Consider the following 24,035-nt stretch of genomic DNA (forward strand, 5'->3'; position numbering starts at 1 on the left):
GTAACTTGATAAATCCTGTATAATATTTTATGAGACAGTTCTTTAATTTTGTTATTGATACAAAACTTGTATTTTCACAGTTCATATGCCACATGTTGCTCTCTATAGTGGGGCATGTTGTCACATTATATTCATAAATGTGACCCTGGAACACAAAAACCAGTTATAAGTGTCAATTTTTTCAAAAATGAGATTTATAAATTATCTGAAAGCTGAATAAATGAGCTTTTCATAGATGTATGGTATGGAAAATCACCTTTAAAGTTGTTCAAATGAAGTTCTTAGCAATGCATATTACTAATCAAAAATTAAGTTTTGATATATTATGGTAGGAAATAAAAAATATCTTAATGGAACATGATCTTTACTTAATATCCTAATGATTTTTGAATAAAAGAAAAATCGATCATTTTGACCCATACAATGTATTTTGGCTATACCCGTGCTACTAAGACTGGTAGGTTCAGGGCCAATTTTTTCTTCACAAATGTAAATGTATGAAGATGAAACCTTGTTTTTCTGTTTTTAAAAGAGACTTTCTTTATAATTACGTTCCATCTTTATAATATATGAAAGGTAGAAAGACCCAGAAACTTGTTGGACTAATAAGAGAGCTTGAGTTTCTTGAAGAGGAATAAAGGGACCCCTACTTAATTTTTGTTTACTTATGTATGTATTTATTTATGTATTTATCTTTTCTTTTCTTTTTCTTTTTTTTCGTTCTTTCTCAGAATATAGGTAATTTTATTGGTGCTTTGTATCTGTTTTGTTAGATATGTGCCATGCTTGGTATCTGTTTACTTACATTTGTTAGTGCCATGGTATATGTATATTATGTTCAATAATATATATATATATATATATATATATATATGACAAAAAAAAAAAATTAAGACAGTCACAAATTCTAGTCATTGCTGGACTTACACTGACATCTAGTGGCGTAAATGCGGCGTCACACAAAAACCACAATATTTTAATTCCACAAAAGTTCAATAAAAGGACAGTGAAAGAGAAAAAAGACAGTCATGTGATCAAAAACATTGTGAGCTTCATGCTGCACTGCTTTATGTCAAATTAAACAGCTTTTAATAGAACACGTATGTGATTTGTACATGGTTGTAAACATATCATTTATTTCTTAAATTCGTAGAAAACCCGAGTTGAACCTTTGACTTCAAGCTTGTTTTCAGGAACTGGCGTCGCTTTTATGCTTTCATCGACCTTTAATATCACTGATAACGATGATGTTCGCTTAAGCTCCTCCTTTTGTTTAAGTTTCGTTTTCCTTACCTCCGGAATCACTTTTGTTTCCTTGTGAGTCGATAAACTCGACTGATTCACTTCAACATGACGGAGGCGGCGATCGTCAAGAAGATCTGCGCTCATAATGGATCTATGAACTACGATGCTTTGATATCAATATTCGGTCTGTACGATGACGCCATGGGCTCGGTGGTCGGCAGGAGCGAGTCGTGTGCGGTCGCGTTCGTGAACGGACAGAAGAAAGTGATCGGCCGAACCAAAGTGCGCCTGTGTCGAGCACAAAACTGCACGGGCTGCTCCAATCTGCACCTGTGCAAGTGGTTTCTGTTCGGTTCCTGCCGCTTCGACAAAGGAAGGTGAGTGTCAGTTAAACGCTAATCCAAATGGGCATTTTAGTAAACATTTAAGCGTTAGGAATCATCGTTCACACGGTATCAGATGATTCATGAGTCACTTTACATTTGCAGATACTGTTACCGGTTGAATTCAGTGTTGTTTATTCAGTTTATATAAGCAGTAAGTAAATAAATAAATAAATATGCTCGGACAAAAGGGTGTGTGTGTTTATACATGAAGAGTTCAGATGCAAAACCAGCTAAAAGCCATCTCGATCAAAAATGAGACAATGATACTGAGTGAATGCTTCTGACACATAGTATACACCATCAAATACTTTTGCTTTAAACTGGCTAAAATTGCAGCCTCAGCCCAATCAGAAGTAGCAGCACTTACATAGAAACCTACACATCTGAGCCTGATAAAAATGCTTTTTTTTAAAGAAGGATGTCAGATGGATTTAGCTGGTTTGGCATCTGAACTCTTCAAATATAAATGGGTCATTCCTGGGATTCGGTGCCTTTGTAAAGATCGAGATGTTATTACCTTAGAATTTCCAACAACATCAGTTTTAAAGACACAAATAACACCTTTTGAACTTTTAAGGATATTTAAGTTTTTTTATAAACAATTCTAAACATTTTCCACCACCAAATAACCCAATTCAAAATTATATATATATATATATATATATATATATATATATGTATTTTTTTTATTTTATTTTTTTTGTGCTGGAAATTAATTTTCATGTTTTGTTTTCCTTTCCTCAAGATTCACTTAGCAAGGATGCATTGCATTGATCAAAACTGATGATAAAGACATTTATAATGTTACAAAAGATTTGTATTTGAGATAAATGCTGTTCTGAACTTTCTATTCATCAAAGAAACCTGAAAAAAATTCTGCTGTGCCCTTTTTTTTAACACATAATACATGTTTTTTGAGCAGCAAATCAGAATATTAGGATCATGAAGGATCATGTCACTGCAGTAAAATTCAGCTTTGAAATCACAGGAATAAATTACATTTTAAAATAGATTTAAATTTATTTTAATTTTAAATAGCAAATATATTTCAGACTTGTACTCTTCTGACTGGTAGTGTATCAGTTTTTGATTGACATAGATTTCTAAATCTTTCTAAAATAATCCTAAATAAAACGATTGTGATATTGATCATAAAAATGGGTTTAAATCTTTCCAAAACATGTAACTTGATAAATCCTGCAGTATCCTAACACTTGAAAAGGTAAACGCTGTTTTTTGTTTGTTTGTTTGTTTGTTTGTTTTTGTAATCAATGAATGTGTAATTATAATAGGGAGATGTAAAACATGTGAAAAATGTTTTGGGTCAATCTTAGGTATATACATTTAAGAATCCATTTACTAAATGTGTCCACCTTAGGTTTTCAGACTTAACACTGACAGAATGGATATTTTGAGCAGAAAAATGCAGACATAGAAGGCCTGTCAAATAATGAACTGAATGTTTTTTTTACAGTGCTGCTGTTACGGAGTGAGAGATGCGACGTAAAGCGAGCGGATCCAATTGCAAACTTTTATTAAGGGACATCGACAAAGACATGGTCGTAGCAGGCAGGGTCAGACAATGGCAAACAGGTATATAGACAGCAAGACAGAAGAGTATTCCCAAACACAGGCGAGGGTCGATCAGCGGCGGACGTAATCCGAAGGGCGAGGCGAAAGAGTAGTCCATAAAGACAGGCGAGAGATCCAATAGGCTGGCAGCGAAACAGACAAGACGACACAACAAGGTGTGGATTCAAGACTCGGATGACAAGGAAACATAAACTAGACTAAACTCGAAAACAAACTGACTTAGAGGCTCCGTACAGTTGCTAACACTAGACTAGTGCTAAGTGCAAACCAGTACTCGGCGACAAGTGAAAGGAAGTCCGGGTTTAAATAGTGTCTCTGATTGGGCACAGGTGATGGCCACAATGGCTGATGGGGAACGGGGTGTGGTGTAACAGTCAGTGTGATGTGAATGTCAAAGAGATTTCTGGTGGCAAACAGACTGACGTACAGGAACAGGTTCGTGACAGCTACTTATACAAATAAGAATTTCTATTTACTTTTTCATATTTCCCTTAACAGGGTGGACGCGCTGAAGTTGAGCACATCAAATTGGAAAGATAAAATAAGTAAAAACAAACAATTAACAAAACAGAGGCTCTCGCTCGCCTTCCCCAGTTGTTTTCGCTCTATTGAAGTGATGTCAGCTATTTGATATGGTGTAATTTCCTTTTTCCAACTTTCATTTAAAGGGCCAGTAGTCAAATAAACCAAGGTGGAAAATATTTTAATGGACAAGCTGAGAACATTTATTTTTTTTTTTTTAAATGAATTGAATATTTGGAAAATATATATGCATTAGAGAAAACTATTACTGATATACCAAAAAATCACTCATATTAAGTGTTGTATTCATAATCAAAATGGCAGACACAGGCCTGGGGACAGAAAAAAAAGATATTTGGTGGTTTAAAATGCTGTAAAATGTTTAGAATTATTAAAAGAAAAAAAGCTTTAATATGCTTCAAGGTCAGAAGGTGTTATTTATGTCAAAGACAACCAGATTCAGTTTTCAAAAACTGTGTTTTGACTTGCAGACGAGGATGTCGTTTCAGTCATGATGTGGTCTCAGGTCAGAATCTGTTAGTTTTGACGGCTCATGGTCTGGACACACTGGATGTAAAGGAGTTGTGTATTCTGCTCATGCAGAGCGATCACTCACTCCTGCCAGCGGTGAGTATTTCACGTGTTTTACTGCAAGTATAAAGTCTTGAGTTGAACCTGAAAACCGTTGCTCTTTTGTCAGGTGTGTCATTCGTATAACAACGGTACGGGGCCGTACGGCCGCTGTCAGGATGCTGAGAACTGCAAGCGGCTCCACATCTGTGAGAAATATCTGCGCGGCCCCTGCGACTGCACTCGCTCTCACGATTTCTACGAGCCGCATCCTCTGAAGACGCTGCAGGACAGAGGCGTCACCCCCGAGCTCATGGGCATCATGAAGGATCTGTACTCCAATATTGAAGTCCTGAGGCATCTTTCCAAAGCAGCTTCAGCTCCAAACGCAGCCGGACCGAACGCCAAAAGAGGCCCGAACGCACAGAACCGGAGGCCGTCGACTGGTTTTAACGCAGGCAGAGGACAGGAGGCTCAGAGGACTCCACACTACAACACAGGTAACACATACGTGCTTTTATATGCTTTTATTACACCACTCAATAAAACATACAATTCTAGCTAAAATTCCAGATATCAAATTTGTGAAAAGTAAGTCAAAATTGTGAGATAAAAAAAAAAGTCAGAATTAAATTTTTGTTGCAAATGCAAGTTTATATTTTGTAATTTGACTTTTTTTCATTCAATTCTTTTTTCAGAATTGTTATTATAAATTTATAAACATTTTTAAATTTGCAGTCCCATGTTATAAAGTCAGAATTGCACAATATAAACTTGCAATTCCTTTTTCCCTCAAATGCAAGTTTGCATGGTCTTAGAATTGTGTGATATGAACTCATAATTGTGAGTTATGAAGTCAGAACTGCAAGAAATAAACTCACGATTCTGAGTTTTTGTCTCACACTTTTTGACATTTTTAACATTTTGACATTTTTCTTGTAATTCTGACTTGTTTTCTCATAAATGTGATATAAACTCGCAATTGAGCAAACAAAGTCTGAATTACAACATATAAACTCGCAATTCTGAATTTTATATTTGAGTTTATATTTCATTCTCTTATACTTTTTCTCAGAATTGCGAGATTAAAACTTGCTATTGTGAGAAAAAAGTCTGAATTTTATTTTTATGTTGCAAATGCAGGTTTATAGTTTGCAATTTTGACATTTTTCTGGTAACTCTGACTTCTTTTCTCAGAATTGTGAGATATAAACTGGCGATTGCGTAAAGAAAGTCAAAATTGCAAGATAAAAAATGTTTATTTTTGTTGCAAATGCAAGTTTTGATTTTGCAATTTTGACTTTTTTCTTTTAATTCTGATGTCTTGTGTTATAAAGTCAGAATCGCAGGATATAAACTCACTATTGCAAGAAAAAAGTCAGAATTGTGAAATATAAACTTGCAATTCTGACTTTCTTTCCACAAATGCAAGTTTATGTCACAATTTTTGACTTTTCTCTTGCAATTCTGATTTTTTTCTCACAATTGCGAATGTACTTTTTTTCTTGCAGTTTTGACATTTTTCTGACTTCTGTTGTCAGAATTGCAAGATACAAACTCACAATTGAGAGTTATAAATTCTCATTTATAAGGGGATAAAAAAGACTATTCGCAATTCTGACTTTTTTTCTGCCAATAGCAAGCGTATATCTTCTGCTCAGTTGCGAGTTTATATCACAGTTCTCAGAAAATAAGTAGGAATTACAGAAAAAAAAAGTAAATTATGAGAAAAAAAAATCTGAATTGTGCATTTCTTGCAAATGTTCTGACTTCTTTTCTCAGAATTGCAAGATATAAACTTACTCATGTGAAAAAAGTCACAACTGCAAGATATAAAATTGCAGTTGAGAGTTACGAATACCAGTTCTGAGAAAAAATATTTTTTTCACAATTGTGGGTTTACATTGCACCATTTTTATTTTTTTTCTCAGAATTGTGAGTTTATATCACGCAGTTCTCACTTTATAATTTTGCAATTTTGATTATATATCTTGCAATTCTGAGAAAAGTGTCAGAATTGTGACATAAATATTCACAATTACCTTTTTTTTGTATTATTTAGTGGCAGAAACACAGGCTTCCATTTGTTTTAAATTTGAGAATGCAGTTTGAGGAAAAATTCAACCTGAACGATGCTTATAGACGTGTGTGTGTGTGTGTGTGTCTCTTCTTTTAGAGAAAACGGAGATCTGCATGTATTTCATCAAAGGACACTGCAAACATGGTGGTAAGAACAGCACCACCATTCACTGAATGATGTTTACTGTGAGCAGAGCTGAACCCTTGTGTTTCCAGGCTCGTGTAGGAGGGAGCATTCCACTCTGCCCTATAAGTGGGAAGTTAGGGAAGGATCCGAATGGAAGGCTCTTCCTGACAACGAGGCCATCGAGAAAGATTACTGCAATCCTGCAAGAACATGCAGGTTAGCAGTGCCAGGGGTAATGCATTACAAGTAATGCAAGTGACATTATCAGATTACTTTTTCAAGTAACTAATAAAGTAATGCATTACTTTTAAGTTTACAAGAAAATATCCAAGTTATTTGTTGAGAGAAATTAGCGCTTCCTTCAGCCTGTGGCTTATTAATTTCACTTTTGGTGTGAAAGGGCTTTTACAGTTGCCAAAAATAGAACTTTTAGTTTTTTTGTTTTTAACAAAACAAGCCCAGGTGACAAAAAGTAACACAAAAGTAACATAATGCAGTGCTGTCCATAAAAAGGAGCTAATGCAATGAGTGACTTTTTTATGGAGTAATGCAGCATTGTAACTCTCCCCAACACTGGTGGTTAATAGGCACTGCAAGAATAATTAGTGGTTTATTGACGGTTTCCCTGTCTGTCGTAGCTCTGGAATAAACCCGGTTCATTTCGATATGATGAGCCAAGGCTGTTACAGCGTGCGGCGTCTGTCGACGGTACCGTCGGTGCTCCAGCCCACCTTCATCCTGACCACCGAGTGGATCTGGTACTGGGAGGACGAGTTTGGGAACTGGATTCAGTATGCTACAGCGGTACGTGTGTTTTTGCGTATCTTAACTATACTTCTGATGCTCTTAAAGGAGAAGTCCACTTTCAAAACAGATTCACATATCATGTACTCACCCCCTTGTCTTCCAAGTCTTTCTGTCTTCAGTCGTAAAGAAATTATGTTTTTTGAGTTAAACATTTCAGGACTTTTTGAACTTCCAAAAGTCAGTTTAAATGCGGCTTCAAACGATCACAAATGCGGTCGTCACAAGACGAGCGTTTGACATTAAAAAGGATTTGAATTGTATTATTTTAATGAAAATAACCGATCGTTTCGTTAGATAAGACCCTTCTTCCTGGGCTGGGATCATTTACAACCACTCTTTTGATGTTCTGTTTTTTCTCTATCGATCAGGACGGGGGTCACCACTTGTCCTCCATCTCCAGCGCTGAACTCGAGCAGAAGTATCAGGCCGATAATAACGCCGTGGTGGAGTTCACAGCCGGATCGCAGACGTACGAGCTCAGCTTCACGGGTAAGGGTGCAATATATCATCTATGATGAGATTGTAATTGTTGTTTTAACGATGTGAGAGTGTGAAGCCTGTTAGAATGCAGTTAAAATGAACCTATAATTCAATGAATTAAGATATAAGATATGATATAGTTAAATAATATCACACAAGCAAGTGCTGTTTTTCTAAACATCATTGCATGAGTGGAATTGCAAATGTGATACTGATTTTATACAACCATTTGACAAATGAAGTTAAAATTGAGTGAGTTACATTTTAGACACAATATTGTCTGTTTCACCAACGGAATGATTCCAAACAAAGCCGGAGTGGAATATTTGTGCATCTGAAGTGAACACTGTGGTGTTTTGTTACTGAATGAATCGGTTTTTGAACAAATCATTTGAGTCAATGATTCAATGATCCATTCATAAAATCAGCACCTTGCACAAACTGTTTGAATGAATGATTCAGTGAATCACTTATTTAGACAGGAACTTGCTGAGACCTTTTGGTGGTTTTAACATTGTTTATTTATACATGACGGCACAAAAACAAACTCAGCAGAATATGTTATACCCCTTTAAGTGTCACTAAAGAAAACTGGATGAGTTAACCCAGTGGGGATAGCCGGTGGGGGACCAGCTCACCACAGACGTCCGATCAGAGACATGAAGATGCAACTTAAAGTTCTCTGATGTCTTTTATTTTCTGTGCATGTGGTTTGGTTTATATGCACACAACACCAAACAAAGCAAGCATCAATGTCCCCCTTTTTTTCACCCATTCCATGCAGGTCTGTTTCTACCAAACACTAATCACCACCACCTGCTGGAAATGGGCGGAGCTGGTTTTTACATTGCTGCATTGACGGTGCATTCACACCCTGGCTGATCGCCAGAAACCTTCAAAATAAAAGTCCATATACAGCAGGCCTTTTTAACAGTCACCCCCCAATTTTAAATGTAGATGTAAAAATGCAAACTTAAATTGTTATGATTCATGAACGCTTTCGAATAGAGAGCTGCGGTTGGACCCTTTTTTTAAGAAGACACTCTGCAGATTACTGAAGAAGTGGAATCATTTCAAAATATTAAAGTATCAAAAAGTTATAAAAGTTTAGTTAAGAAAAGCATATTTTTATATATATATATATATAAAGTTTGTTTTTTTGTTTTTTTCCAAAAAATAAAAATAAAAATAAAAAATTACTAAATATTTTTAAATCCAAATTTTTTTTTAAATTAAGCCTTATATCTAAAAAAGTTATGTTCCAAATTTGAAGTTGATATAAAAAATGTAGGTTCCTGTGAGATTTTATTTAGGCCGTTATACCACAAACAGCCACGGGTGTCATTCAAACCACTGAATTTTTTTTTATGCATTTTTCTATAACAAATGTCTAAATTTCTCTGTGAATATTACTTCTATCAAAAAATAACCACCAAATATGGAGTCAGACCTTTCTGACAATATGCATTTTGTCAAGATTATAAAAAATTTTGATTCTAATTGTGATAGAGAAAACAGACAACAAATAGAGAGCTCCTGGGCCCACTGCCCACATGGAAAGATATATGCGCATATATGAAACCTATATGCAGTATATATGCAGATATATGATAATATATATGCTGCATATATGCGTATATGTGCCACATATAGGCAAAATTGAGGTGCATATATGTGCATATACAGGCCATATAGGTCTCCTGTATTGCTTCTTTATATCCACAAAAAAGCCCTATATGTACATACAAGATATGTCTCCTATATAGCTCATGGCAGGATCTGGTCATTTTAGCTCATATCTCACTTTGGCAACTGTCATACATGATGCCTAGCTCATATTTGCTATTATCAAGGCAATAACTAAGAACTAACTAAAAAAAAAATTCCAAAAAACTTATGTGCGAACACGTGAAATTGGTATCACATGTAATTGGCATGTTATGGAATTTACCCACACGGAAATAACCTATATAAACATATATGTTTTAATATAGGTTTTGATATAGGTTTTTAATATATGTGACATATATAAAATTGGCCGTTTTCCGTACATATATGTACATATAATATAGGAAAACGGCCAATTTTATATATGTCACATATATTAAAAACCTATATCAAAACCTGTATTAAAACATATATGTTTATATAGGTTATTTCCGTGTGGGTGGTTAGCCAGTGACACTTAAGGGGCTAAATAATGTCAAATATTGTCAATATCGCACACCCCTGCATACATTATACTTACAGTAGTCTTAAAGAAGCTAACTAATCTTGTTCTCAGATATGATCCAGACAAACAAACGCTACGCAACCAAAAAAGTCATCAGACGTCGGCCCAAATTTGTGTCGCCAGCTGATGTTCAAACAATCAAGACAACGTAAGAAAACACTTCACATTCTCTCCCAAACTCTCTGAAACCTGTATGACGGAAGAACTCTTTTCTATCTGTTCTCAGGAAAAGGATGCCTAACAATTTCAAGGCTCTGCCGGATCACTGGGATAAAGCTCTGACTCCTGAAACCGGATATAAGGTGAGTGGAATCATTTATTCGGACACTTTATGATTCTTTCGTGTTGTGGCGCAGCTCTCGGTTTATGTTGTTCTGCGCTGTTTTACACAGAGAGTGTCGCTGCAGAGCACATCACCCGAATACATCAAAATCAAAGAACTGTTCCAGCTCACCATGGTCGGCTTTAAAATCCTGAGGATCGAGCGGATCCAGAACAAAGCATTATGGGAAGTGTATCAGTGGTAAGTCCACAAGACGTCCAAACTGCCGCTCCGAGATCAAATACAGCACGACTGATGGTTTACGCCTCTTTTAGGCAGAAGGACTATATGAAAAAGAATAACGGAGGCAGAGACGTGCCCGAGAAACAGCTCTTCCACGGCACCGACAGCAAGCATTTAGACGCCATCTGCCATAACAACTTCGACTGGAGGATTTGTGGAACTCACGGCACGGCCTACGGAAAAGGTGGAGTTCAGGTGGAAGCCATCTGAGATGTAGACGAGTTTGTTTCTTCATCAGATCTTGAGAAATATAGCATTCCATCACTGTCTCACCAACGGATCCTCTGCAGTGAATGGGTGCCGTCAGAATGTCCAAACAGCTGATAAAAACATCACAATAATTTACACCACATCTGTTCACATCTTGAGAAGAGAAAGCTGAAACAAATCCATCATTATAATGTTTTTAACTAAAATATGAGTTTCCATAATCCATAATAACGCTTCCTCCAGTGAAAAAGTGGTCTGGTCTGAATCAGGAGACAAATCTGCACAGATCAAGCACCGATTACAATCCCTAAAACAGCTCTAAACAAATTTGTGGCTGGATTTTGATGTGAGAGACAACAGGAGATGGACTTTTTCACTGGAGGAAGCGTTATTATGTTTTATGGACTTTTGTGGGAGTGCGTCAAGAAAAGTCAAGAAATATGTGTGACAATTTTTTGACTTTTCTCTTGCAATTTGGACTTTTTCTCACAGTTGCAAGCTCACATTGTCTCAGAATTGTACGATATGAACTCACAATTGAGTTATAAAGTCATAATTGCAAGAAATAAACGTGCAATTCTGACTTTTTTTCTCACAATTGCGAATTTAGATCACACAAATCTGAATTTTGTTTCTTGTAATTCTGACTTTTTTCTCAGAATTGTGATATAAACTTGCAACTGAGCGAAAGAAGTCAAAATTGCGAGATATAAACTTGCTATTGCAAGAAAAAAGTCGGAACTTGCAACAATTCATATCTCACAATTTTTACTTTCTTCTCTCAATTCTGACTTTTTTTCTCAGAATTGTTAGATATAAACTTGTGATTGTAAGAAAAAAGTCAGCATTGCAAAATATAAATTTGCAATTGAGTTTTAAATTCCAGTTCTGAGAAAAAAAAAGACTGTTTATAATTTTGACTTTTTACTCGCAAGAGCAAGTGTGTATCTCACAGTTTTGACCTTTTTTGCTCAAGTGTGAATCACAATTCTGAGAAGATAAATATCAAAAAATTCGGAAATATGGACTCGTGTTTTAGGTAAAGATGTCTTGATGGATTTGTTTCAAGCCTTTGTCTTCTCCAGATGTTCACTGATGGACTGGAGTGGTGTGGATTACTTGTGGATTACTGTGATGTTTTTATCAGCTGTTTGGACTCTCATTCTGACGGCACCCATTCACTGCACATACAGTGGTGGAATGACACATTTCTACAAATCAAAGACGTATCTACATCCTTTTGGTTGAACTAGTCCTATAAATGCACGTGACATATTTCCCCTTCTTGATGTTCTTACATGTTCTCAAGAGCCCAAAATGTGTCTCGCTTTGCAGGTAGTTATTTTGCCAGGGATGCCAAATACTCGCACAGCTACACCAAAGACTCGGGCACTCGTACCATGTTTGTGTGTCGCATCCTGGTCGGCGACTACACCAAAGGTGAATCCAGCTTCCTGCGGCCTCCATCCAAAGACGGCGGAGACACCATCTTCTACAACAGCTGTGTGAATGACGTCTACGATCCGTCCATATTTGTAGTGTTTGAAAAGCACCAGATCTATCCTGAATATCTCATCGAGTACAGAGACTCCAGCGGGTTTGATGTACCATCACATTCTGTGGCGGCAAAACCAGCAGTGGCAGCGAGGAGACCCGTAGCTGTTTCTGCAACTCCCATTCGCCCCTCCTATATCAGTCCCTACACAGCTGCATCTTCTTCACACTCTTCCCCTTCATATACCTCCTCCTCCTCCTCCTCCTCAAACACCTCCTTCTATAAACCCTCCTCAGCTGCATCATCCTCATATACTGCCTCCTATATTTCATCCTTAAACACCTCCTCCACAAGCGCCTCTTCCTCCTCCTCAGCGTATGCTCCTTCTCCTCCACGATCCTCTTCCTCATATGGCTCAACTTCTCCAAAGCCTTCAAAGTCAGACAATCAGTGCATCATTTCCTGACCGTGTGATCAGGCACCATGTGATCACATTGTTTGCTTTAGAGGAAGCCAGTACAATGTTAATAGTGATAATCAAGTTATAAACGTTACACAGTAATCACAAATGGCATAAAAATGATCTCAAGTCTTAAACTCTCAGGTTAAAGTCATGATGAAACAGTAGCAGCGACAGATCCTTTCTTCTTTATTCTGACGTACATCCAAATGTAACACATTATTGAAAAAGAAATAAAATGCAGGGCGGGGCTTGGTTCTGTGCATCAGCTGTTGATTGGATGTTGAGATGTGGGCGTGGCTCTCAAAAGTGTATGCAGATGAGCTTGAGCTTGCAGCTAATGAAGTACCTGGAGGTTGTGGCAAATAGCACTAAAATTAAATTTGCCACTTATTAGAATTGTATTTCAGTAATGTCTGCAGACTCTGCAGCTGCTTCTTACAGTAATGCTAATACAGTAATTATTGTTGTCCAGTGTGAAAAAATGCCTTCTAGCCTCAAGTGTAACTGGAGAAGACTTGCAAAATCATGACCAAAAAATATATATAAAATATATACTAAAATACATAACATGCACTTGGAAAACAGTCAGGATGAATTTTTATTTCATGCCACCTTTAATGGCAGTGTATAATTTGTCTTTACTTGAATCTTTGTAATAATCTCAATATTTGAGATACTTGTCACAATAAAGCTTTCCAATACACAACTTTAACAGAATGAAGTATTTTTTTTCCCATGTTGACCTTTTTTCTCATAATCCTTAAATGTGAATGACTGATTGAAATATCACTAGAATTTTTGTTTCCTGATCCATTCAGTACCCCTTAGTGACGTGAATGTTGAAATAAACAAAATAATAATAATAAAAAATCTCCTTGTGCCTTTTTAATATTACTCTTATTATTTAGTAGAAGGTCTACGTTTGATCAAAATTTCAGCATATTCATCATATTAAATGGCCAGACCTACATATTTGGTGTGAAGTATGATTAAATGATTAATGAAAAACACTAATAATTACATGTCATTATGCTAATTGGTCCATAAAGCACTAGAATGTGTTCAACAAATCAGTCTTCTGTAATTTTAGAATGTTGTGGCCGATTAACCCAGCTAATGGGAACATTCTCACAATTTCCACTAACGTTTTTTAAAAGTTAACAAATGTTAAGACAAAATGTTCTTTACATAATGTTTAGGAATGTTTTTATTATAAAACTTTATAAAATAATTCAATTGAAATATATTTCAAAATATAGAAAAAGGCCAAAAATATATTTGCTTAAATATTTTCTATATATATATATATGTAAATTCACATCAAATTTAAAGTAAAACTGATTGATTTGTCGCCATAATTATAATTCATTGTAATTCATTTCAATAAAATTCACCAAAAAACATACTTCAAAATGTTCTAAACATTATTAAATCATTAAAAATCTAGTTTTTAACTTTAGTAGGCTGTTCAGATTTGCATTTAGTCTAAATGTAGGTTACTGTCATTTTATAACTTTACCAGTAAACGTTATGTTATTAAGGTTAAGAGAAAATATTCTGAGATCAACATTTTCTTAACCTCCTTTTATCATTTATTTTGTACTTGATGAACGTTCTCATAATGTTGAGTAAACGTTCTTAAAACAGCATGTTCAAAACGTCTTAATGTTACTTGTACTTGATGAAGGTTCTAAAAAATGGATAATTTGTAACCTTTACATAAGGTTTTAATCACACACACAGACGTTTTAGAATATTAAAAATAAACGAAATATTTAAAAACAATGTTTCCACAACCAACATTTGTGACATGTGACGGCGCTCTTGACCGCCATGTGAGTTTAATCAAAACACTGCTTATAGTTCTTATTGTTTAAAGTGAAAGCTAAAATTTCTCATGAATATTTAAGGTCATATTTCATGTCCTACACAAGATACATTCATCTTTGCATAATAACGTTGACAGTTTAATCACTGAAAGCAAACCGGGCGGGAGTTTGTTCTCTTAAGTTTCGTTTTCCTTCTCAATGACGCGCTGATCTGGAGTCAGTTTTCAGAGCGGTTCGCTCGCTGACCGCATATAAACCCTCCGCACGCGGATCGGCCAGTGTCAGAAATCATGGCGGAGGAAATCTTGAAGGTTCTGTGTGGGAATCACGGATCGATGGATTATGAGCGTCTTCTGGACATTTCATACGGGCTGAAAGAAATAACAGCGGAGAATTCCCTGGATAAAATCATCCGCCACAGCGACATCTTCACCGTCATCGAGCGCGACGAAAGTCGAGAGGTTTTCGCACAAACTACCGTCAAACTGTGTAGAAAGAGCGACTGTGACGAGCTGTGTGAAGATATCCATCTGTGTAAATATGAGCTGATGATGGGCCGCTGCAGCAGGTACACATATCAACACATGTGGAGTTAAAGATAAAGACAGTATATTGGGTGTTTCCGTTTGTTTATGATGATGCAAGGTTATGAACAAGTAACGTTCCTCCAGTAACGTGTGTGATGTAACGTGCAGTAACGTGTTAGCGCGAAAACATTTTTTATGTTGCTACTTATTTAAGAACTTTCAGAGAACATTCATAAGTAACATTCTAATAACCTATACAGCAATAAATAAATAAATAATAAAATATAAAAAATGTCCATATATATATATAAAATGTGTCAAAATGTATTTTTAAATGTATTTTGCATCAGTATATTTTTTTACCATTTTTTGTATGTTTTTGAAAATATATTTAAGAACAATTTATGTATATGTAAATGCATTTTATATCATAAGGGTACTTTTTTTTGGAATTGAGATTTATAAATCACCTGGAAGCTGGAAAAAAATAAGCTTTCCATTGATGTATGGTTTGTTTTACGATAGGACAATATTTGGCCAAAATAATATTATTTGACAATCTGGAATCTGGGGCTGCAAAAAAAACTAAATATTGAAAAAAAACTGTCTTTAAAGTTGTCCAAATGAAGTTTTTAGCAATGCGTATTACTAATCAAACATTAAGTTTTGATATATTTATGGTACAAATTATCTTTATATATCTTTAATTATCTTTATATAATATAATAATGATTTTTTTACATAAAAGAAAAATCAATAATTTTGACCCAAACATTTAATTTTGATTACTTCAACTGGTTTTGTGGTCAAGGGTCATATATTTTAATCCAAGAATATACAGATTTAAAGAAAAACTGATTGATTTGTTGCTGAACACACTGAACTTATGCATTTGAATAAAGTTCACCAAAGAACATACTTTAAAATGTTTCAACAAATGACAATATTAAAATACATACAAAACATTATTAAATCATTAAAAATCTATTTTTGATCTTGTTCAGATTTGCATTTAGTCTAAATATAGGTTACTGTAAGATTGGAAATGTATTTCCTTCTCCTGAAATATGAAATGTAATTTAGTGGATAAAAAATGTATTTTCTGTTTTACAAATATATTTTTAAATGTATATATGCAGCATATATTTAAAATATATTTTGGCCTCAGAAATCCATTTTCTTGCTGTACATGAATGCTAAAAATTAATAATAAATAAAAATGAATTTTAAAAGATTTAAAAAGTGGAGATTTTGAACGTTCTAACAAAATTCACAAATAACAAAATAACATATCCCGCAGATCCTAGAGGACATTGAGACCAGTGTGAGCATGACTAGTGAGCCTGTGTCTGTTTCTAAAGGCACAGCTGCAATTACGGACACCAGCTGATGTCCGAACACAACGTGAGGGTCCTGAGAGCTCATCAGATGATCGGGCTGAGCAGAGAAGATCTGCTTGTGATGTTACTCCAGTCCGACAGCGGCCTCCTGCCTCCTGTGAGCATCTGACAAACACACGTGATTTTATCCGAATCCAGGCACGCTGACGTATCGCTCTGTTCCTCAGGTGTGCTACACGTACAACCGAGGGCAAGGGCCGCACGGGAACTGCCAGGACGGAGAGAAGTGCTCGAGGCTGCACTTGTGCGAGAGCTTCATCAGAGGATGCTGCGGCGACACGGACTGCGGCAGATCGCACGATTTCCAAGATCCTAACGTAAGAAAAATACTGCGCTTCAGAGGAGTGTCCAATCAGCTCATGCACTCGCTGCCCTTCATCTACCGCAACATCCTCACGCTCAAGACGCTGAAGACTCAACGGGACCGCAGGAATACAGACGTCCAGCCTCACAGTAGCTCTGATGGAGGTATCGGGGTTCCTCCGCAGTGGTTTACTGGTTGTATTTGCTTCATATTGTGATTGAATATGTTCTGTTTTGTTTCTTCAGAGAATGAGATCTGTCTGTCGTTTGTCAGAGGATTCTGCAGAGCAGGTACGTGCGAAAAATAGGTCCTTATTAAACCTGAATGCATCTCACACTTATTTCTACAACACCTCATGCAGTCCAGATTTTTTCAAAGTGGTTTTTTATAGTCATAAACAGGAAGGTAACTGTGTGAATGTTGCAGAATTTATTAAATATAAAAATAAATAAATAAATAAATAAATTCAGTGTTTACCCAGCGAAGGAATGCTTTTTGTTTTGGTTATGGAACTTTCTTGTAACTTAATTAATATTTGATAAACATTCTCACAATGCTGAGAAAACATTCTTAGAACAACATGCTCAGAATGTCCTCAAGACATTATTTGTGCTTAATGAATATTCTGAAATACCATTCCAATAACAAACAAGAAAAGTGGACATTTTAGAATATTAAAAAGAACCATCCAAATTACATTAGATTTTGAGTGAGAATAAGTTGGAAAAACATAAAAAATGTTTTTGTAAGCTTTAAATAACAATCTAATCACAACAACGAAAACGGAAATAGAAATGCTTTCAAATAGAAATTTGAAAACACTGTTCCCACAACATTTTTATAACCTAAAAGTGAAGATAAATCAAGAACTTTACTGATTATTAATTGTCTTTTTTAGTAACTGTGATCAACTGACTATATTATATGGCCAATCAGCAAACAACAATGTTATTTTAGTATAAATTCTTTTTTTTTAATGTTCTTTTTTGTTATGTTATCGTTTTTATATTTTAATTTTTCACTTTGTTCTGGATTTTTGTCATTATTGTTAGTTTTTATTTAAATTTTGGATTCATTTTCATTTTTATATTTTCTGTTTTCATTTTAATTTGAGTTAAAATATTAGTGTTTTTTTTAAGTATGTCTGCATATTTTTTTTTATTAATTTTCTTTCAGTTTTAGTTACTATACTACATGAAGATAAACTAAATGAAAATGAAATGTTGAATTGGCGACTAGTTGAAATAAAATCCATTTTTTACATTTCATTATAAGTTTATTTTATTTAAACTAATGAAATTTTATTTTTTTGTACTTCATTTAGTTTTCTATACAACATAAACTAGATCAATAAGCCTGGTCCAAACAGAGCAACGGTAGGGAAACTGAAACAGTATTAATTGTCAGAGATAAAAATCTGGTACACAGAAAAATAACAAAACATAAATAAAACACATTTCAATGAAAATTATAAAAATACAAAACAGTGTGACACTATGAAACAATCATATTCCCAGGTGGTCTAACATAGTTGTCCAAATTTTCTGAAGTAAGTCTGTAACAAGAATGTTTGTATGGTTTTCGTTTTAGTTAACTATAATCACCTCACTAAATAAACAACCAAAAACCATTTTGCCTATCAGTGACGTCTTACACTGGACCAACTGGTTTTATGATCATTCCAGTCATATTTTACCACCACATGGTTCATAACAAATAAACACACGCCTGTTTAAAGTTACAGTGTGAATAGAAATAGCATACGTTGCTCTTTGTCAATTTGTGCACAGTCATCTTTCGTAAACCACTGCAGGAATACGTCAGTGAGACTGAGATGTGAGTCAGTGTGTTTTTCTGTCCGTCAGATAAATGCAGTAAAACACACTGTAAAATGCCCTACAAGTGGGAGGTGAAGGTGGGCCGCAAGTGGCACAACTTACCCAACAGCGAACAGATCGAGCGGGATTACTGCGACCCATCCAACATACACAGGTAACGTTCACAGGTGTGTGACATGAAAACTGCCCTTCCAACCCCACAAGGGAAAATTAATAATAAATAAAAAAAAGGCCCAAATTTATTATAAATTATACATTTTTACTGAATCCCAAATGCATGAATGTAAATGTAAATCACATTTTCCTAGATCGTTTGAAGTGCATTTAAAACCTCATCCAGCAGCAGAATTCAGAGATTTTAGTTGTAAGTGTGAGAGAGAGTGAGAAACTGAACTAAAACTATTTGTGCACCAAACTGCTTGAACTAAGATGAATCTGGATGTGAGATCTGAATGAATAATGCACGCATCTGCACAGTTCTGGAAACGAGCCCATTTGTTTTGAGGAAATGAGTCTGGGACTGGACGAGGTCCGGCGTCTCTCCACGCAGCCCTCTGTTCTCCTGCCCGGCCTTGCTCTCACCACGTCCTGGAGCTGGTACTGGAAGGACGAGTACAACCGCTGGATCCAGTACGCGTCCATAGTATGTCCTGACTCGCGTTGGTGTGTTTGAAGTGTGAGTGATCAGACGGGATCTGCTGATGATGCTGTTCCTCTCAGGCAGAGATGCACCGGCTGTGTTCGGTCAGCAGCGAGCAGCTGGAGCGCAGATATCAGGAGTATCTACGGCAGGATCAGGAGGACGCTGGGATCAAGTTCACAGCGGGAAACCGCTTCTATGAGCTCCGCTTCAGAGGTTTGTTCCGTGTGGAGACCAGACTCGGATCTTGACCGATCCAACATACCTATCTATGATTTCATCTTCTTCATTGTCAACCAGCTTTCAGGCTACGACCACCAAACTCAGGTCAAACTCTCTGTTCTGTCCTGACTCAGTATGCTGTATCTTTTCTAACTGACCGGACCTACGGTTTTTATAAACTAGATGATCAAATCAATGAACAATTTTTCCCTGTATGTCACTAAGCAAATCCTAGCAACTTGCTTAGGACATGTAAGCAACGTGCAAACATGTTAAAACATGCTAGCCAATGTTATGTTAGCAACATGTCAATTCATGCTAACATATTGGTAAAACATGATATTAGTGTATAAAAACAGCAATGTGCTAAAAACCATGTGCTAATTCATGTTAGCCATGTATTAAAACATTTTATTGTTAAAACATGTTAGCAACATGCTAATTCATGTTAGCCATGTGCTAAACTTGTGTTAGCAGCATGCCAGCAATGTGTTAAAACATGCTAATTCATGCTAATATAGTGGTAAAACATGCTAGTAGTGTATAAAAACATGTTGGCACTCAAACATGCTAGCAACATGTAAATATGTTTAAAAAAACAAGCCAATTCATGTTTGGAATGTGCTAATTCATGTTAGCCATGTATTAAAACATGCTAGAAACATTTTATTGTTAAACATGTTAGCAACATGTTAATTCATGTTAGCGACGTGCTAAAATGTGTTAGCAGCATGCCAATTCATGCTAGCATAATGTTTAAACATGTTAGCATAATGTTAAAACATGTTAGCATTGTGTTAAACATGCTATCAACATTTGCTAAAACATGCTAGAAACATGTTATTGTTAATTCATAGTAATTCATGTTAGCAACATGAAAAACATGTCAGAAACATTCTAATTCATGTTCAGGTAGAAACCTGCTATCAGCGTGTTAATTCATGTTAGCAGCATGGTAAACATGCTATAAACATGCTTATTCATGGAAACAATGTGCCAATAGTTGTTAGCCATGTGCTAACATGCTAGAAACATGTTAACAACATGGTAACTCATCTTAGCAATGTGTTAAAACATGCTAACGAATGTTAATTCATGTTAGCACCATGCTAAATGATAGAAGCATGCCAGCAACATGCTAATTAATTGTCAACCACATGCTAGCATAGTGTTAATGCACTAGCCACATGCTAATTCATGTAATTCATGCGTTCGTGTTAAAGCATGCTAACTTTGTGCTAAAAACATGTTAGGAGCATGCTGATTCAAAGTCATGTTAGCAACATGCCAAAGTATGCTAGCAATGTTTTAAATCATGCTAGAAATGTGGTGAAAAAACCAGCATATGCTGGGAGCTATGTTTTGATGCTGGGATGCTGGTTAGGTATGTTTTGGTGCTGGTTTAAGCTGGTCCTTTGCTGGTTGATGCAATATGACCAGCATAAACCAGCATCAAAACATAGCTGCCAGCATATGCTGTTTTTTTCCCAGGGAGCAGTCCGCTAAATCCAGCTATCAACATGCTAAAACATGTTAGAAACACAAATTGACTTCCTTCTTTGAGTAAAACCTTCACCTTCAAGCTTTTCAGAGTTATTTTAAACTTTCAGGCCTGTGTTTTTGTCAAGCCAGCGTCAAAGTTTGTTGTGAAACTTCATCTCATCTAGTTACTGCTGATCTTGTTGACAGACATGAAACAAAGAAATGAAGTGAGCGGCAAAGAGAGACCCGTCAGGCGCCGACCCGTGTTTGTCTCGTCGGTCGACGTCCAGATCGCCAGATCGAGGTGACGGCACTCACAGGCAGGTTTATTTCATGCGTCTGCCTGTTGCTTTGTGCTATTCTGCCTGATCTTGTGTTCCAGATGTTGCGGCACCCATAAGACTCGCTTTTACAAAGGCGTTCCTGGATTTTGGGACCAAACTGCCATTCCTGACTCTGGATTTCGGGTTCGGATTTTTGCATTGTTGTTAGTCGTTTCATCACCTCTGCTCACTGATACCACAGATCTCTCTTTTGTCTGCAGAGAGTCCGTCTCCCGCCGTCTCACAGGGATTACATGAGAGTCCGTGAGCGCTTCACCGAAACTCTGAGTGGTTTTACCATCCGACAGATCGAGCGTGTGCAAAACAGGGAACTCTGGGAAGAATTCATGATGTGAGTATCAGAACTGCTCCTCTGTCGCTAATCCATCTTTTAGTTTGCATAAACGTGCCTTTTTTTGCAGAAAAAAAGAACAGATGAAAATTACAAACAAGCAGGAGAAGTATGGCGATCGGCTTTTATTCCACGCCACCAAATCCTCCCTTGTCGATGCTGTATGTCAGAGAAACTTTAACTTTGAGGAGTCGGACACAGCAGCGTATGGACAGGGTGTGTTTCTGATTCCTGTAAATGATTCAGACTGACTGTATTTGTGTTAGCAAACTGACTTTGTTTCCCTCCTTTCTGTCAGGGATTTATTTTTCAAAGGACGCCAGGTACTGGAATGAGTGGGCGGACGGCTCTGCGCTGAGGCTGATGTTCGCATGCAGGGTGTTGGTCGGCTACTACACCAGAGGAGCGGCCCATTTCCGCCACCCTCCGGCCAAAAACGCTGAAGGAAAGCTGTACGACAGCTGTGTTGACGATAAACGTGACCCGTCCGTTTTTGTAGTGTTTGACAGGTGTCAGATTTACCCAGAGTTTCTTATCACCTACGAGGACAGTAACAAGCGTTTACCGGTGTTGGAGTTTGGTGTCCCTCGGGTAGACGCAAAAACAGTCGTCTTTACTAACTCGAGCAGGTGCACAAGCTCTGTCAGTTCACTCGAGGATCCAGATTCTGACCCAGAACACACTTCATACTCCTGCAAACGAAAAGAACCTCTCATTACGGTCTTAAGCTCTACTGCACTTCCTGTCTCCTCTAGTGCACTTCCTGTCTCAGCTGAAAGTGCCTCGAAATCACATCCTGTCTCGGCTAAAAGTGTCTCAACTGAACTTGCCGTTTCAGCTATAAAAATCCCCGTCTCAATTCCCGTCTCAGCTGAACGCATGTCCACTGCATTTCCTGTCTCAACTGAAAGTGCGTCGAAATCACTTCCTGTCTCAACTGAGCGCGTTTCCACTGTACTTTCTGTCTCAGGAAAAGACATTTCCACTGCACATCCTGTCTCAGCTAAAAGTGTCTCCAGTGCACTTCCTGTCTCAACTGAAAATGCCTTGAATGCACTTCCTGTCTCAACTAAACACATTTTCACTGCACATCCTGTCTCAGCTAAAAGTGTCTCCACTCCACTTCCTGTCTCAACTGAAAGTGTCTCCACTGCACTTCCTGTCTCAACTGAACGCATTTCCACTTCACATCCTGTCTCAGTCAAAAGTGTCTCCACTCCACTTCCTGTCCCAACTGAACGCATTTCCACTGCATGTCCTGTCTCAGCCAAAAGTGTCTCCACTGCACTTCCTGTCCCAACTGAACACACTTCCACTGCACTTCCTGTCTCAACTGAACGCACATCCACTGCACGTCCTGTCTCAAGTAAAAGTGCCTCAAATGCACTTCCTGTCTCAACTGAACGCATTTCCACTCCACTTCCTGTCTCATATGGTCCTAGAATGGCTGTCAATCCACTTCTGGAAGCTCAGAAACTGGACCGTTCACCATCTCAGCGGTCCGTGACTCTGTTGAGCAGTGAAGCCACAGCGGTGAAGTATTCCGTAAATACTGCAGACCTGAACATGAACCGGACCCCTGTCTGTCCCGCACAGGGTCTGTCTCGCTCCAGTGGATCCATGTCGAGCTCTTCAGCGATTTCCTCTCATCAGCGCGTCCTTCCACGTGATCACACTGGAAACTCTTCAGCAGCAGACGTGCACAGCAGCGCAGGGACAAACCCACACAAACCAGCAGAGCAAAAGAAGAACTGTGCTGTCATGTGATCTGATATTACATGCGTTAAGTTACTGCACTGCATTCAGTGTGCACAGTTGACATATTTGTTTTGACTCTTCATTAAATCATTAGTTGAGTTCAAAGGGTATTTATGGAAATGTTACAGGATATCAGGATGTTTTGTGCATTTCATATAGACATAACAGGTAATTATTAATATCTCTCTTTGGGTGAACAGACACAGTGCATGCCCACACTGATACTGAAAAGCTTTCCAGATGATTATGTGAAGAAATCATCTTAGAATCTAGTCATATAAGTGTGACAGCCACAGTTTAATCATACTAAAAACACTGCAAGATTTTATTGCAAACTTGTGATATTTAGTTCTGTCCAAGTCATATTTGTTTTGGTTTCTGTCCATAAGTATGGACTTCAGCACAGAATAAAAGCTGACACCAAACAGCTCTCTCATGTCTTTGGTCTTTTACATTTACTTTACATGCATGCATTTGTAACATGCTAGCACATTTACATTGCATCAGTTCTTGTATCCTTTTTGAAATAATACATTTGCATACTAATAATTTCATATTTTGCTGTGGACTTGCTGGTGGTTTAAT

The 24,035-nt window shown here is 37.0% G+C and overlaps 2 protein-coding genes across 3 annotated transcripts; both read left to right on the forward strand.

The window, feature by feature from the left end:
* Positions 1 to 1,265: 1,265 nt before the first annotated feature.
* On the forward strand, positions 1,266 to 13,502 carry LOC127164067 (protein mono-ADP-ribosyltransferase PARP12-like). Its single transcript, XM_051107724.1, has 12 exons — positions 1,266 to 1,622; positions 4,238 to 4,373; positions 4,447 to 4,816; positions 6,493 to 6,543; positions 6,612 to 6,738; positions 7,161 to 7,326; positions 7,698 to 7,818; positions 10,094 to 10,190; positions 10,269 to 10,344; positions 10,435 to 10,565; positions 10,640 to 10,791; positions 12,153 to 13,502. Exons 1-12 carry the CDS (start codon positions 1,351 to 1,353, stop codon positions 12,776 to 12,778), a joined length of 2,325 nt encoding a protein of 774 aa, XP_050963681.1. The 5' UTR covers positions 1,266 to 1,350; the 3' UTR covers positions 12,779 to 13,502.
* Positions 13,503 to 14,830: 1,328 nt separating this feature from the next.
* Positions 14,831 to 24,035, forward strand: LOC127164065 (protein mono-ADP-ribosyltransferase PARP12-like). 2 transcript variants are annotated; one of them, XM_051107720.1, is made up of 12 exons: positions 14,831 to 15,172; positions 16,493 to 16,628; positions 16,699 to 16,999; positions 17,081 to 17,125; positions 18,701 to 18,827; positions 19,151 to 19,316; positions 19,394 to 19,529; positions 21,225 to 21,321; positions 21,400 to 21,484; positions 21,562 to 21,692; positions 21,763 to 21,908; positions 21,991 to 24,035. In XM_051107720.1, exons 1-12 carry the CDS (start codon positions 14,895 to 14,897, stop codon positions 23,457 to 23,459), a joined length of 3,117 nt encoding a protein of 1,038 aa, XP_050963677.1. In that variant the 5' UTR covers positions 14,831 to 14,894; the 3' UTR covers positions 23,460 to 24,035. The 2 variants fall into 2 exon arrangements, with proteins under 2 accessions (XP_050963677.1, XP_050963679.1); XM_051107722.1 differs by having other exon boundaries at positions 15,032 to 15,172; positions 16,432 to 16,628.

Source organism: Labeo rohita, chromosome 4 (assembly GCF_022985175.1).
Source record: "Labeo rohita strain BAU-BD-2019 chromosome 4, IGBB_LRoh.1.0, whole genome shotgun sequence".
Taxonomy (NCBI): domain Eukaryota; kingdom Metazoa; phylum Chordata; class Actinopteri; order Cypriniformes; family Cyprinidae; genus Labeo; species Labeo rohita.